Source organism: Elephantulus edwardii, unplaced genomic scaffold, assembly GCF_000299155.1.
Source record: "Elephantulus edwardii isolate Elephantulus edwardi_28Jun2011 unplaced genomic scaffold, EleEdw1.0 scaffold00266, whole genome shotgun sequence".
In the NCBI taxonomy this organism is placed as follows: Eukaryota; Metazoa; Chordata; class Mammalia; order Macroscelidea; family Macroscelididae; genus Elephantulus; species Elephantulus edwardii.
The window spans coordinates 367,688-381,718 of NW_006400016.1; the positions used below are offsets into that span (position 1 = coordinate 367,688).

A 14,031-nucleotide genomic window follows, 5' to 3' on the forward strand; every position below is an offset into this window, starting at 1 on the left:
GAGGCAACAGAACTAGGAGACTGGTTTGAGGTAGAGCTGGCTTCCTGACACATGGAGTGAGCAAGTGGAATCCTTGATTATGCAGCTTGCAGGTGAAGTGGTGCTTTCATGAAATCCGTCAAGAAACAGGCTTGCCAACCCACAAAGCTAAAGCGAATGCCTTCAGTGATGGCATTCACTATCAGGGGAAGATATTTGGAGCAATTAAACGAAAAATAAGCAAACTGTAACATCTGTCCAGAGCTGAGGTCAAGGCTGATTGGCCAGAGTTCTGCCTTTGGGCACAGCTATCTTAACTGTATACAAGGTCATTCCCAATCCTGAATTGTAACCTGTTACTTCCTTAATAAAGGAGCTCTGGCGGCACAGTCCCGGAGAGGTGCACCCAACAGCCACATCTCTCTGGTGCCTTGAATCCACCACTGGCTCAGAGGAAGAAAGATGGACAATATCCTGTGCAATTAACAGCCTTGGAAACCTGCTTGAGGATCAGCAATGAGTCAGTTATACACCAACTGGATGGCAAGGAATGGAACTGGGACTTCCCTAAAAAATTTCGTAATTGTAATTATCCACTACGGCCACTGTGATGAATATTGAACCTGGTAATGAGTGCTGGAGATGGTGCAGGAGGGACAATAGGTGTCAAAATTTGTAGGAAGGGGTGGAGTGTGAGCAGCACATTTGACTTCACTAAAATCAGCTGTGGGTAGTAGCTGCTGCATTCTCCCCATTCTGAAACTTAAAGGTCACACACTACAGTCCCTACCCCATTCCATTTCTGTAGTCCAGAAGTGTGTCCCTGTACACTAAGGTGGGTATCAGAGTGCTCGCACACCAGACTAGAGTGGATGTGAGCAGTTCCCTTTCTCTGGATCCTTTTTGCTATAATCACAAAGTTTAAATCCATTCTTTCTGCTGTAGCTGTTGCTACTCCTCTCGCTGTAAAACTCACCATAGTGGAGTCAGAAGCAACTCACAGCTGACTCCCCACTGGGCTTCCATGGCTATAAATTGAATGGGAGGAGATTGTCCATCTTCCTCCTGAGAAGCTACTAGTGGATTCTAACCTCTGGGAGGCTCAGGCATTGAGTTAGCAATGCAACTCCCCACCGACTCCACCATCCGCCCATCGCCCCTTAAACAAGACCCCTCAACGACCTTTGTGGAGTTGGCAGTCCCCTCAGTTTTCTCCTGGCACCTTATATGTCACAACCTGAGGGCACAATGTTCTTTGCCACTCTTTATAAATGCTGTGAGGAATGACTTCGTGCTACTCTAAAGTCTTTTAAATACACACACACACACACACACACTCTTACAATTACTCTACACAGGGAGTGACAAAATTGCTCACTGACATCATCCAATATCCCATCTCCTCTGCTTCTATATTCCAAACTCACTGCAGTTACTTCTGACTCAAAGCAACCTGATTACACACACACACTCTTACAATTACTCTACACAGGGAGTGGCAAAATTGCTCACTGACATCATCCAATATCCCATCTCCTCTGCTTCTATATTCCAAACTCACTGCAGTTACTTCTGACTCAAAGCAACCCGATTTTTTTCAGGTAACATTTACACAAGGAGACTGTTCATCTTTCTCCAAGAGCCTGGTGGATTTGAACTGCTAACTCTTAAGGTTAGCAGTGCAGCAGGTTATATGCACTATGCCACAAGAACTCCAGATTATCTGGTTAAGTGCATGGCAATTTAGAATAGGGACTGCAATTCCTAGCCTCCTTTGCAGTGACAAGGGAGCCGCTGGTGGCCTGTGAGGAGTGCTAACCCACAGGCTGTGTATTTTTTATAAATATTCATAAAGTTCATTTAAATTGTGATTTTAATCAAAGGTTACAGACAAGTAGGATTTTCATTCATTCATTCATTCTTCCACATTTTCCTCCCACCCAATTCACTTTTGTTTGCCTGCTCATGCAGAACCTATACCTGATCAGGAGGCTGTTGTGCAAACAGAGCAGTGGAGCACTGCATGGTTTGGAATTGGGAAGGGAGTGCGTCGAGAAGCTGGACTCTATGAAAAGGAGTGTGGCATCCAGATTGGACGGAGACACATCAATAACCTGCGTTATGCAGATGACACCTTACTTGCCAAAAGTGAGGACTTAAAGCACTTGTTGCAGATCAAGGAATGCAGCCTGTGGTATGGATTACTTCTCAGTATCAAGAAAACAAAGATTCTTACCACTAGCCCAGTAGGCAGTGTCATGATGGACAGAGAGGATACTGAAGCTGTCTACAGCTTCATCTTTCTTGGATCCACAATTAACACCCTTGGTACTAGCAGTCAGGAAATAAGGAGATGCATGGCACCAGGAAAATCTGCTGTTAAGCATCTTTCCAAATTATTGAGTAATGATGCCAGTTTGAGGACTACAGTGCATGTGATTCAGGCCATAGTCTAATTACTAGCAATGCATCCAAGACCTGGACACTGAGTAAGGATGAGAGAAAAATAATTGATGCCTTTGAGCTGTGGTGTTGGAGAAGAGCCTGAATGGATGGCCAAATGAATGAATAGATATGTCTTGAAGAAGGTGCATCCACAGTGCTCTTTGGAGGCAAGAATGATGAGGCTTCACCTCACATACTTTGGACATGTTGCTAGGAGGTGCTATTCCGTGGAGAAAGACATGATGTTGGGAAGGGTACAGGATAGGAAAAGGAGAGGAAGACCCTCAACCAGATGGATTGACATGGTGACTGCTGCAATGTGTCAGGAAGTGTGAGGATGGTGCAGGACAGGACTGGGTTCAGATCTTTTGTTCATAGGGTCATTATGAGTCATACTTGACTCAATGGCACCTAACCACCACCACCTCCTCCTCCCGTCCCCCAGTCCACTTTGCTATGCACCTCTTACTCTGGATTGTCGTCACACAAATCATGCTTAATCACATATTCCTTTTAAACGGTTCTTTCCTTCATCTGTCCCAAAGCAGTATTATTTATCCCCTCTTTTTTTAGTTTCCCCACAACCCCAAAGTTAGTCCTGTTTTATAACAGTGGTGTCAACCACGTTGTGTTTTTTTTAGTTCCTTGTTTTTCAGTGCTGTGTAGTATTTCATTGCATACCATAGTTTTTCTATCCATTCATTTGTTGATAGGCACTTAGGTTGCTTCCATTCTTTGCTATTTGTGAATTAAGGCAACAATAAACGTAAGTGTGCATATATCTGTCTGGGTAGTAGCTCCGGTTTCTTAGGGTCTATGCCCAGTAGAGGAATTGCTGGGTCAAATGCTAATTTCCAACTTTCTGAGAAAATACCATACTGTCTTCCATAGTGGTTGTACCATTTTACCCTCCCACCAGCAGTGAATAAGGGTTCCAAGGCTGTGCATTACTGAGGATTCAAATCCATCAGCTGCTCCTCAGAAGAAAGATGGACAGTTTCCTCCCATTATGATTTATAGCCTGGAAATCTGATGGAGGATCGGCCATGAGCTGAAAACTACACGGCAATGATTAGGTGAGTTAAGTCTACAGCTACATACTGTCACATAACCAAACTCTGGCCAATAAACAGGAATAAGTGTTGAGTTGTTTATATATTTCTTAAAGGTATGGAGGATCTCTTCCCCTTCCTTTTCTTCTCTTGTAAGAATAGATGAGATGAGAATTATGAAGGAGAACTAACCTCCGACACAGAAGTGTCACTATATTAGCACTCAATGATTACATGAGACTTTAAACTACCATCTTGTTTAAGCCAATGTTATTTTGAGTCTCTTTGTTACACTAGCAGACCATACTTATCAACACAAGGGCAAATAATTGTTTCATGGGCTTCCAGCTATTAGTGAAGAGATAAAGCCTCACCATGCCCAACCTCTACTTTGTCCAGCCCCCTCTACCGGTCTCACCTAACTACTCCTGACTCCTCCCATAATTCCCCAAACACTTAACAAATTTCCATAAATTTAATCCATGTGTCTCAAAAGCCAATGGCAAGGGAAAATGTTAAATAGAATAAAAAATGGCATTAGGGAAAGAGGGCCCTTGACACACATGTGGAGGTGGAACAGGGGACAAGTTAGGAGCTGGAGCAGAGATCAGCTTCCTTGGGTGTCACATCTCGTCCAACCCGTAGTCTTCCTCAGGGAAATCCCCCACTATTACAGCTGATGGTTTGACAAAGGCACCGTACTTGGCTTGGCATTCAAAGTAGCGTTTCCCGTTCACACTAAAGGACAAGATGGAAGAAGCAGGGGTCAGAAAACTACAGGATAGTTTTAACCTCTATATGCTAGTATGAGCATGTGGGCCCACCCAGCAGAATACACATGGATTAGCACCCACATGCGCACATAAGCCCACAATGGCACAAAGACACTGGAGGGGAAATGGTGGTTACCTGCCATCATTCTTGCCTAGTGGCTCATCGTAGCGGACACCAATCCAGTAGCCGGGCTTAAAATCTGTGAGTCCTGTCCAGGGGAGAAATCCCAATGAAACCTCCAGATCCAGCACATTCCAGATTCATGCCTGCCCATTGAATGGAAGGCCTATCTTGGTGAAAACTGTTTCTTATAACTTTCATTGCTAGTTATCACCCAGGACCTTCTGCATTTTTTGTCTAGACTAATGGGACCCTCCACTGATCTCCCTGCTCCCACCGTGTCTCCCGCTTATCCACTACATAACGTATTATTAATTTATAAGAATAAACAAACTATTGATATTGTAGATACAATCTAAAAACATCAGGATGAATGAAAGAAGCCAATGACAAAAGACCATGTATTACAAGATTCCATTTATATGAAATATGATAATAGGCTTATATACAGACAGAAAATTTAGTGGTTGCCTAGACTATCAGAAAGAGCTCTGGGGGCTTAGTGGTAAGGGGTTGGTTGTGCTGCCAACCAAAAGCAGGTGGTTTGAATTCAACAGCTGCTCCACTGGAGAAAGATGGACAATCTTCGTCCATGCAATTTACAGTCTCTGAACATCTACTGGAGGGTCTCCTATGTGTTAGTTCCAACTTGATGGTACATAACAACAACCATGGTACTATGGGAAAGAGCACTTGTGGCCTAATGGTAAAGAGTTGTGGTGCTAACCCAAAGGCAGATGGTTCAAATCCACCAGCTGCTCCAGGGAAGAAAGATAGGCAATCTTCTCCTTTGTGATTTACAACCTCTGAAAACTTGCTGGAGAGTGTGCCATGATTTAGTTCTACACCAGCACTATGGATTCTCACCCATAGTGAGCTCTGATAGTGTGGTCCACAGGAAGCTGCACTACTAAACCAAAGGTTGAGATTCTCTACAGGTTCAAATCCTGCAATAGCTCCACAAAGGAAAGATGGGTCATGTTCTCTCATGTGATTTAGTCTCAAAAATCTCACAGATCAGCTGTGAGTCAACTCAACAGCACTGAGCAGGTGCAATGCGAGTTGGGGGGAATAAAAAATGTTCTAAAATTATGAAGAATGACTATACAATTCCCTAAGTTCATTAGAAACCATTTTAAATGAGCAAACTGTCTGGTACATGAATGATATCTTAATAAAACTGTTATTACCCAAAAAGTCACTGTGTATCCCACTATCTCCAAGGCCCCTTCTCGTCAGCTTTGGGGTTGTTTTTTTTTTTAAAGCCCATTCTTTTTTTTTTTACAGAGGTTTTGGATTTCCATTCATTCACTGCAGCAATTTTCTCCCTTCCCACCCCTCCCCACCAGCTTGCTTCCCCCTCCGAAGAGAGGAAAAAAAAAAAAAGAAAGAAAAAAAAAATTCCTTCATTAGTATACAATTCCCACGTCCCTTCCCCCCACCCCCCACCCCGAGTACACTTCTCTATGCAACCTTAATTCTGGATTCCTGTGCTAACCATAATACTCAATCATATATCACTTCTAATCTGTTCTTTCCCTCATCTGTTTCAATACAATATACATAATTTATCCAGTTTTTTCTGTCATACCCCCACCCTGAGGTCAGACCCATTCTACAACAGTGGCACCATGCAATATTTGTCCCTTTGTGACTGAGATATTTCACTCAGCATAATGTCCTCCAGGGTCACCCACTTTGAATAATATTGCATGAGTTCCTTGTTTTTCAATGCTGCGTAGTATTCCATTGTGTGGATATACCACAGCTTCTCTATCCATTCGTTTGTTGATGGGCCCTTAAGATCCCCAATTTTTTCTCTTACTCACTCCCCACTATCACGGGCCTCCTTTCTCTGAATGCAGCACCTGAGACCCACTAAGCCACCCTGACAGCATGCCTCATTTCCCAGCATCAAACACCTCAAGCATGTTGCAGTCTCACAGCTTGCTACTCCTTTTGGTTGGAAGACTCTTCCCTACGTTTAAACTGAACTCACATCTCCCTTTCCTTCAGATAATCCTCACTAGGAAGCCCTCCTGAATTATTCTTAAACCTTAATCTGATGCTTCCTCTCAGCTGCTACAACCTACAGTATTTCCCTCATCATAATTCTGATCATTCTGGCCTTTGTTTCCCCAGCACAGTCCTAAATTGTCCCCATCTTGTGCTTCCCCCTCACCACTCTGTCTGGGCCTCCCATTTCTCCACCCTGAACAACTTGGGCTGTCACTGTCAACTGGGTTAAGATCTCCAAAAGGTTGGACACCCAATTCTGCCCGCATAGCAGCGAGGCTTAGACTCAGCTATGGAATGAGCCTATGGAGTCCCTCTAAGCCTTAGGACCGAGGGTCTTATAAGCCACATACCTACATACATGACAGTGCCCCGGCGAAAGGGCTGTCCTGGTGCCCGCACCTCACAACGACTGCCCACAGTGATGGCATCGGCCTGAGTCCTCTCCTCCATGAGGTTCTGGGCAATCTCAGCCTCCCGCTGGGCCCGTTCCTCTTCTTTATATCGGCCGAGTTTGCTGCGTTTCAGGAAGGAGCGAACTGAGTCTATGGCAGGGTAGGGGGTGGGGTTCAGATTAGGTGATACCATTCTGCAGAGGGAGGCCTAGTAGACATCAGTGTTCTGCCATAACCCTGCCCACCCCACCCCCCCAACTCCTGGTGCCTCCCCACAAGCCTGGAACTAATGGGAGGAGGGATGACACCTGCCTACAGCCTTTCACATGACCCTTGCTTCCCACATGTTCCTCTGGGCTCACATTTGTCCTCAGAGGCTTCCCATGTGTTCTCTACCATACACTTTCCATCCCCTCTCACAAACTATCACCGACCGTATGCTCTTCTTTCCCATACTGCCCACCTGACCCTGACCACTCCCTCATACCCCAGAACGCCCATATCCGAGACTCTCTCATGCTCCTTCTACCACCCTAAGCCTATCAACACTTCCCAGATTATGGTCTCAATCATGCTCAATTTACCCTGCATTCCTCCCACACACGCCCATCTGATCCTGTCCCAAATACACTCCATCCCATCCTACCATTCCCGTATGTCCCCCACTGCTGGTATTACTGATCTTTTCAGTCTACAGTGTATGCCCCCATACATCCACATCCACCCATGTACTCACACCCTCAGACCTCCCCAAAACCCCCCCACCTCCACGCACCCTGTACCTTGTCTCTGCTCGTAGGCTTCCTGTGAAATCTCGTATTTCTCCACCTTGGACACATCCTCATACTCCCCCAGGCGGGCACCACTGTGGTCAATGACCTATGAAAGGAAGATCAGTGACAGTGAGGCCTCCCAACCTTTTCTGCATGGCCCTCATCTCCACCCTGCTGTCCCCTCTGTTCATGAGGTCATTATTTGGCTGACATTGAGTCTATATGCTGGACAGAGTCCAAACAGGGACATTTTCAGACTTGGTTCAACATTTGGCCCTAGCACAACGCAGACCCTTAATAGTTATGGATAGCTCAAAGAGAGAGGAAAGAGTAGGTTCTGTGGTTCTATGTACACTGGTTTCTTTGGAAAGCAAATTCCATCAAGAACTAGTGTTTTCTTCTGCAAATGGACATATTTTCAAGCTTATTTATGGGTTAAACTCAGAGTCAGTTAACAAAGATTAAGAGAGTTCTTGCCCTATCAGAGGTTGTCCCCAGTGAGTGAACAACAATTGAGAGGCACTTTCTGCTCTGTTAGGATTTTGGAGACAATAAAGCAGTCCAGGGAAAGAAATGAGGAATATGTAAAAGGAGAATAAGATCTAAGGGCAAAAATCACATAAAGCCAAGAAAGGGAAAGGCGATTTTTATACCGACAGGCATTAGTGGGGAAAGGAATAGAAAGAAGGGGTGAGCTATGTTTGTATTTAAAAAGAATCTGCAGGCAGAGTTTTTAGCCCATGCAAAGGCCCTGTTGAAGAGCCTATCTGGACATCTGAGGAACTGTGTGACTGAGCAAGTGGGAAGAGGGGGACTGAGGACAGAGGTGACACACACAAAGGTCCTCTGTATACCACACCACCTTCCTCAAACAAGTTCAGCCTTAGGGCCTATACATGCTGTGTACACTCTATTCTCCCACCTACCATGTTATTCTCACCTCATATACTATGTCACCCTTTCCTTATCCCCTCAGGTCTCAGCTCAGACATCCACTCCTCCAGAAAGCTCTTCCTAATAGGTGAGGCCAGCAGCTGCCTCTGGGTGCTCCAGTCTCTTGGACCCTCTTCGGCCTACCTAGCCCATTCTAGACTCTCACTCCTAGTGATGAGTTTGTCTCTCTCGAGGTTGGACTGGGGCTCCACAAGGGAAGGGCCTAACTTGGGGGAGAAAGCCGGGCTGTCTCCTTTGGTATGATTCACAGCCTCTGAAAACTCGTTAGACGGTCACCTGTGAATCAGCTCTGATTCAACAGCACATAACGGCAGTGTGCCCAGCCCTGGGAACTGCGTGCCTTTGGGTTGGCAGCGCAATAGCAAGTATTTACTAAATATATGAGGGGTGTGGGTGTATGTGGGTATCTGGGAGACCGGGTGGTCCCAGACAGGGAGGTCTCACGTGGATGCGGCAGCCGTCATCCACTGGGTAGGAGCCAAGGAGTGCGTCCTCCTGGTCCAGTTTGCTGTAGAACTTGTCATCAGGTCCATAGAGCTCTAGTTCCATACAAGACGCAGGACTGCCCACCACCAGCTCCAGTTTACACTGCAAAGAAGAGGCCGAGTGAGTGGAGGCGGCTCTGCCCTTTGGCCGCCCTTTGTAATAACAACCATCGCCCAATTTCTAGCCTTCCTCCTTCACTCCTCAGGTTCCACTAGGTTCGAACCATCACAGTCGACACCTGGGCTCCTGGTACCTTTCATTCTTCTAGGTCTACTCCTCCTCTCAAGTATCTCAGGTTTTCTCCGGCCCTGCCCCCTCCAGGTTTGGTTCCCAGTCCCAGGAACCTCAGGTAAACTCTGCCTCGGCCTCCTCGTCCTCCCTCCGGCCCCTCTCCACGCTCAGGATCCCTTTATCTTCGTTGTTCCCACCCCTCAAACCCATACGCCCCGCCTCCACCAAGCCCCGCCCCCACGGCCACACCTTGAACTCAGCAATGGTGAGGCTGCGATTGTACCGCTTCTCAGAACGAAAGCTGTTGAGGCTGCTGCTGATGAAAACCGTCACGGTTGGTGCTGATATCCCCGCCACCTCCATCTCGTCGCAACCTCCTGGGGCTCCCAGGCCAGTTCTGCCGCTTCACACCAGCGCCTCAGCCGCAGGCGGCCGCTCCTGAAGTATCAACCCCACCCCCTGTCCGGACCTGACCAATCCACGCCCACCCGCTTAGAGGCACAGCCAATCGTTGCCGTCTCTCCACCGCCAGCAAGAGAGCCATTCTGTCTTCTGGATGGGCTCAGCCAATCCTGAGAGTTCATCGTTCAGAGTTCTTCCAATAGCGTCATTGGAAGCGACCTGGGCGGGCGGAGGATGAATCCCTCCAGAGGAAAAGACTAGCAAAGGTTAGCCCCGCCCTCCAAGGCTAACCTCGCGCATGGGAGTTGCATACAGCGGAACGAAGAGCGTTGGCATTCCTGCCTAAATTTTTGCAGGGTAGTCCCGGATCTTGTAGCAGATGCATGCTAGTTCATAAATCGGACAGGCGCGGCTGAAAAATAGGAAAAATGTACTTGAGGACACTAAAAGAATGAAGCAAGTGACTAATCAAACCTCGGCGCAGAGATAGCTAAAAGCACAAAGCAGCCAAGATGTATGAGAGGCTCCGCCCCCTCTTTTGGCGAAGCTGCAAGGCCTGAACCTTCCTGCGACCTGTAGTATTGCAGCGGATTGCACGCAGACGCCCTGCTGGGCCGCAGCTGGGCAACTATGGAGCCGGACGGCACGTATGAGCCGGGCTTTGTGGGTATCCGCTTCTGCCAGGAATGGTGAGGCCAGTGTGAAGGGGGTGTGGAAGAGCAGGGGGAATGGGGATGGCCGTGGGGCTGACCCCTCTCTGCTTTCCTTCTCTGCAGTAACAACATGCTGTATCCCAAGGAGGACAAAGAGAACCGCATTTTACTCTACGCCGTGAGTTCGAGCCCTCTCAAGCCCCAAACTTCCCAGTTCGGCCCCGCCTCACGTGTGCTAGAGACACATTCTTTGTGTTCCAGCCCCACGACCACGTGTCCTAGTCTGTCTCCCTGTTTTCCTCGTGGTCGCGGCTTCTGCTTTGTCCATTCCCCGGTGACCCTTGACACACTCCACACCTAGTTCGCCCCTGGAGAAGGCCCTGTCGTCGTCGCTCCTGTCCCATCGGAGCCATGACCTCCTCCTTGCCGCCTCTCTTGCCTCCTCACAGTGCAGGAACTGTGATTACCAGCAAGAAGCCGACAACAGCTGTATTTATGTTAACAAGATAACTCACGAAGTGGAGTGAGTGGTTTAAAAGCGAGTACGGGGCTGGTGGGGACTGGGGGCTCCTGGAAGCCGATTCTGAGTCCATTCGCTCCTATATCCATAGTGAACTGACCCAGATCATTGCCGACGTGTCCCAGGACCCCACGCTGCCACGAACCGAGGACCACCCGTGCCAGAAGTGAGCACGTCCCTGGGTTTGGGGAATGGAAGTCTGGCCTGCACTGGCCGGGCAGGGAAGGGAGGGGAGAAAAGCAGCACAAGACTGAGCAGTAAAGCTGTCCCTTCAGGTGTGGCCACAAGGAAGCAGTGTTTTTCCAGTCCCACAGTGCTCGCGCTGAGGTAAGTGACAAGACAAAATTCTGGGCATCTGTCTTGGGTTTGGTCCTTCACCTGGTTGAGGACGCTAGTATCCAATGGAGAGTCCTTCCAATCCAGTCTCCCGGGCTGATTTATATAATTGTGAAAGTCTCTACTGTCTGATTTTAAGTGGAACCACGGAATGGAAACTAGCGTTTCCTAACTGAGTATCTTTCTCCAGGATGCCATGCGCCTCTACTACGTGTGCACAGCACCACATTGTGGTCACCGCTGGACTGAGTGATCACCACAACCTTCCTTCCCCTACATACAATAAAGAGCCCATTTCTTTAAATTTCATGTGTTTATTTGCCACTTGCAGAGAGGCCACCAGGTACACCATTTCAAGCCCTGCGGTGCAAGGAGCAGTGCTGGGCATAGGCATCAGGTCTTGAGCTGGTGAAGCCACAGTCTTCACACACATGCAGCTTCTCCCGGCGCTCACGGTAAGCGTAGCTGGCAGTCTGTCCATGCACCTTGGCAAGATGTGCCTCCAGTGAGCAGCGCTGTATGAACGCTTTGCCACACGATCCACAGCGGAATGGACGGATCCCTGCCCAGCAGGGTGTGGATAGGAGATAGGATGGTCAGAAAAATAGCCTCCAAGTCAAATCTGCATCTGCTCTTATACCTCTCCACCCCATTTTCACTGAGCTTTTCCAACCACAGCTTACTTTCCTGAAAACATGAGCCAGACAGACACCTGTCTCACCGCCCAATACACATACCAGGATGTTCGTACCCCAGGCCCTGTGGGAGTGAGGTATTCCTATGCCTTCCAGTCTCGGACCTGAAGCATGTAGCCAGCAGTTCTCTCTCACATCCCTTCACAGGCTGAGCCCTGCCTCTGCCTTGGGACATCCTTTACACCCATATGCTGAGGTTGTGTGTATATATCCTGTGTCAGGTGTCCTGTTAACTGAGCTCCCTACCTCACAAATGCTGGAAACTCCATCCCCAAGCACTCCGCTCCATATTGTTCTACTCCATTTGGGGCTTAGCTGCCCCTACTCACCTGTATGTGTCCTCATGTGGCGCTTGAGATCAAAGGCGTCATGGAAGCCCTTGTGGCAGTAGTGGCACACGTGACGGCGTGCTGGGCTGTGACCCTTGAGGTGCCTGGTTAACATGCGCTGCAGTGGAAAAGCCTTGGGACAGAGAGGGCACCCAAGTGCCCTGGGGTCTCTGAGAGCCATAGCCTTAGTGCCCTCTGTGGGCTGTGGGAGGGATGGGAGGGTTAGGTCTTTTGACCAGCTCTGCCACCTCCCATTACTACTCAGACCAATGAGGTCTGTGAAGGCTCAAGACTGCTGATAGTGAGCCAGTGTCACTTTATTTCATAGCTTTTATGATTTTCTGGCATTGGTATTATATTCTCTATGTCTCTGTTAAATTGTACAGTGCACAAAGGCATGACTTTTTGTCTTACTCTGCTAAATCCTGAGCACCCAGAACAGTACTTAACTCTGAGACTGTCATTGTTTTGAGCACAGGTAAGTTGTAGTAGGTGCTGCCTTTCCAGTTCATGCACTGCTGACATATCCCTCCTGCCAACAGACCCCCAACCCCTGCACTCCCACCACCTCATCAGATCTTCCAGCAGAGCCAGTCGCTATCTGCTTGTTGGCTCAAATCCTGTTTTTCTGCCCCATGGGGCAAAATGGCACAAATCAGGATCTTCCCACCCTGGAGAGTTGGTGCTTGGGCTGAGACCTGTGCCCCCACTAGGAATGGAAAGACATTCCTGATGGAGTAATAATTCAAGGAAGGATCTTACGGCAAGAAGATGTGCAAAGTGACACCAAGAAAAAGGGCATTCAGGTTAAGTTGAGTCCAAAGGTAGGCAGGGTTTTGTGGGTTGTTTGCAGACTCACCACTGTCCAGGAGTCTCCAAGGCCGGAAGACTGGTGTGCCCATGGTCCTCGTGGGCTGCTGCAGTCTGAAGAGAAAGCCAGACTGTGATGATTTGTAAAACCCCTGTTCCTCACCACCCCAAGCCCAGTGAGGAGGTCACCTGGGACATAGGCATCTCCCCGGAGTTGGTCAGGCAGGTGTCCCCAGTTGGGTGGCTGTGGACGCCGACTTCTGACCAGGAAGGCACGGGGCATTGCCTCCAGGAAGGGTGAGCTGGCTCCAGGCTCACAGCACTGCTGCTGGACCTCTCCAGATGGAGATGGAGATGAGAACTTAGAGAAGCCTCACTCTCCATGCAAATTCAATGACAGGCTGGAAGCCAACTCCATTGGCTACACTTACTCTGAGGTGAGGTCTACCATTCATCTCCACCTACCTTGTTTGTCTGGGGATAGTCCCCAGTCTCCGCCTCCAGGAGCAGACATGCTAGGAAGGTCCAAGGAGGATCAAGCAATAATGAGAAAGGGCCTAGGAAGCTTGTGGGAGATGGGAGAGGACGGTGGACCCCAGGGACCTTCAGTCCCACCCCCTCCCCTGTAGTCCCAGCAGGGCAGAGCACCTGTGTGTCTTTGCCAGGCAAATCATCCACCACCTGACATCCAACGACCTGCAAAGGCTTGAATATTCAAATCAGAGCAGCTGTTTGAGATGAGTGGGGGCTGTGACTGATTGCCCTGTTCCAATGTGGGCCTTCCCACTATGGGGTTGACAGGCAAAAATGGTCCTCAGTGCTGTGCGTACTTGGGCAGAATACCCCACCTTTTTTTGAGTTTCCCAGAGTGGTCAAGTTCAGGTGTGGCCAGCTGTTAATACCCTGGCATACTGTTCCCACACCCCATGCTGCACCTCTCTCACAGAACTAAAAGTTGTCCTCCTTTTTTTTTTTTTTTTTAATTTAGGTTGTTTATTTTTCATTTCAATGAACATCTACAGAAATTTTGGAATTCCATTCATTCATTGTTGCACCCTTCT

General features: G+C 48.3%; 3 protein-coding genes across 3 annotated transcripts; 1 reads left to right on the top strand and 2 right to left on the bottom strand.

The window, feature by feature from the left end:
- Nucleotides 1-4,099: 4,099 nt before the first annotated feature.
- TBCB (tubulin folding cofactor B) lies at nucleotides 4,100-9,588 on the bottom strand. The gene is made up of 6 exons (XM_006899656.1): nucleotides 9,475-9,588; nucleotides 8,953-9,096; nucleotides 7,564-7,660; nucleotides 6,740-6,931; nucleotides 4,386-4,458; nucleotides 4,100-4,214 (listed from the first exon to the last, which is right to left on the bottom strand). Exons 1-6 carry the CDS (start codon nucleotides 9,586-9,588, stop codon nucleotides 4,100-4,102), a joined length of 735 nt encoding a protein of 244 aa, XP_006899718.1.
- Nucleotides 9,589-10,257: 669 nt separating this feature from the next.
- Nucleotides 10,258-11,389, top strand: POLR2I (polymerase (RNA) II (DNA directed) polypeptide I, 14.5kDa). The gene is made up of 6 exons (XM_006899657.1): nucleotides 10,258-10,316; nucleotides 10,404-10,458; nucleotides 10,730-10,803; nucleotides 10,892-10,966; nucleotides 11,076-11,127; nucleotides 11,327-11,389. The coding sequence occupies exons 1-6, from the start codon at nucleotides 10,258-10,260 to the stop codon at nucleotides 11,387-11,389; spliced, it is 378 nt and encodes a 125-aa protein (XP_006899719.1).
- Nucleotides 11,390-11,489: 100 nt separating this feature from the next.
- On the bottom strand, nucleotides 11,490-13,253 carry OVOL3 (ovo-like zinc finger 3). The gene is made up of 3 exons (XM_006899707.1): nucleotides 13,022-13,253; nucleotides 12,161-12,367; nucleotides 11,490-11,698 (listed from the first exon to the last, which is right to left on the bottom strand). Exons 1-3 carry the CDS (start codon nucleotides 13,251-13,253, stop codon nucleotides 11,490-11,492), a joined length of 648 nt encoding a protein of 215 aa, XP_006899769.1.
- Between the last annotated feature and the right edge of the window lie 778 nt (nucleotides 13,254-14,031).

Excerpts from the sequence above, each read along its gene's own strand:
- POLR2I (XM_006899657.1), top strand. The coding sequence starts at position 10,258 with ATGGAGCCGGACGGCACGTATGAGCCGGGCTTTGTGGGTATCCGCTTC. Across the intron at positions 10,459-10,729 it reads ACCGCATTTTACTCTACGCC|TGCAGGAACTGTGATTACCA; the intron begins GTGAGTTCGAGC and ends GCCTCCTCACAG. Across the intron at positions 11,128-11,326 it reads CCCACAGTGCTCGCGCTGAG|GATGCCATGCGCCTCTACTA; the intron begins GTAAGTGACAAG and ends ATCTTTCTCCAG.
- OVOL3 (XM_006899707.1), bottom strand. The coding sequence starts at position 13,253 with ATGCCCCGTGCCTTCCTGGTCAGAAGTCGGCGTCCACAGCCACCCAAC. Across the intron at positions 12,368-13,021 it reads CCTTGGAGACTCCTGGACAG|CACAGCCCACAGAGGGCACT; the intron begins TGGTGAGTCTGC and ends TCCCATCCCTCC. Across the intron at positions 11,699-12,160 it reads CCACATGAGGACACATACAG|GGATCCGTCCATTCCGCTGT; the intron begins GTGAGTAGGGGC and ends CCTGCTGGGCAG.
- TBCB (XM_006899656.1), bottom strand. The coding sequence starts at position 9,588 with ATGGAGGTGGCGGGGATATCAGCACCAACCGTGACGGTTTTCATCAGC. Across the intron at positions 9,097-9,474 it reads TCACCATTGCTGAGTTCAAG|TGTAAACTGGAGCTGGTGGT; the intron begins GTGTGGCCGTGG and ends TCTTCTTTGCAG. Across the intron at positions 7,661-8,952 it reads ATGACGGCTGCCGCATCCAC|GTCATTGACCACAGTGGTGC; the intron begins GTGAGACCTCCC and ends TTCCTTTCATAG.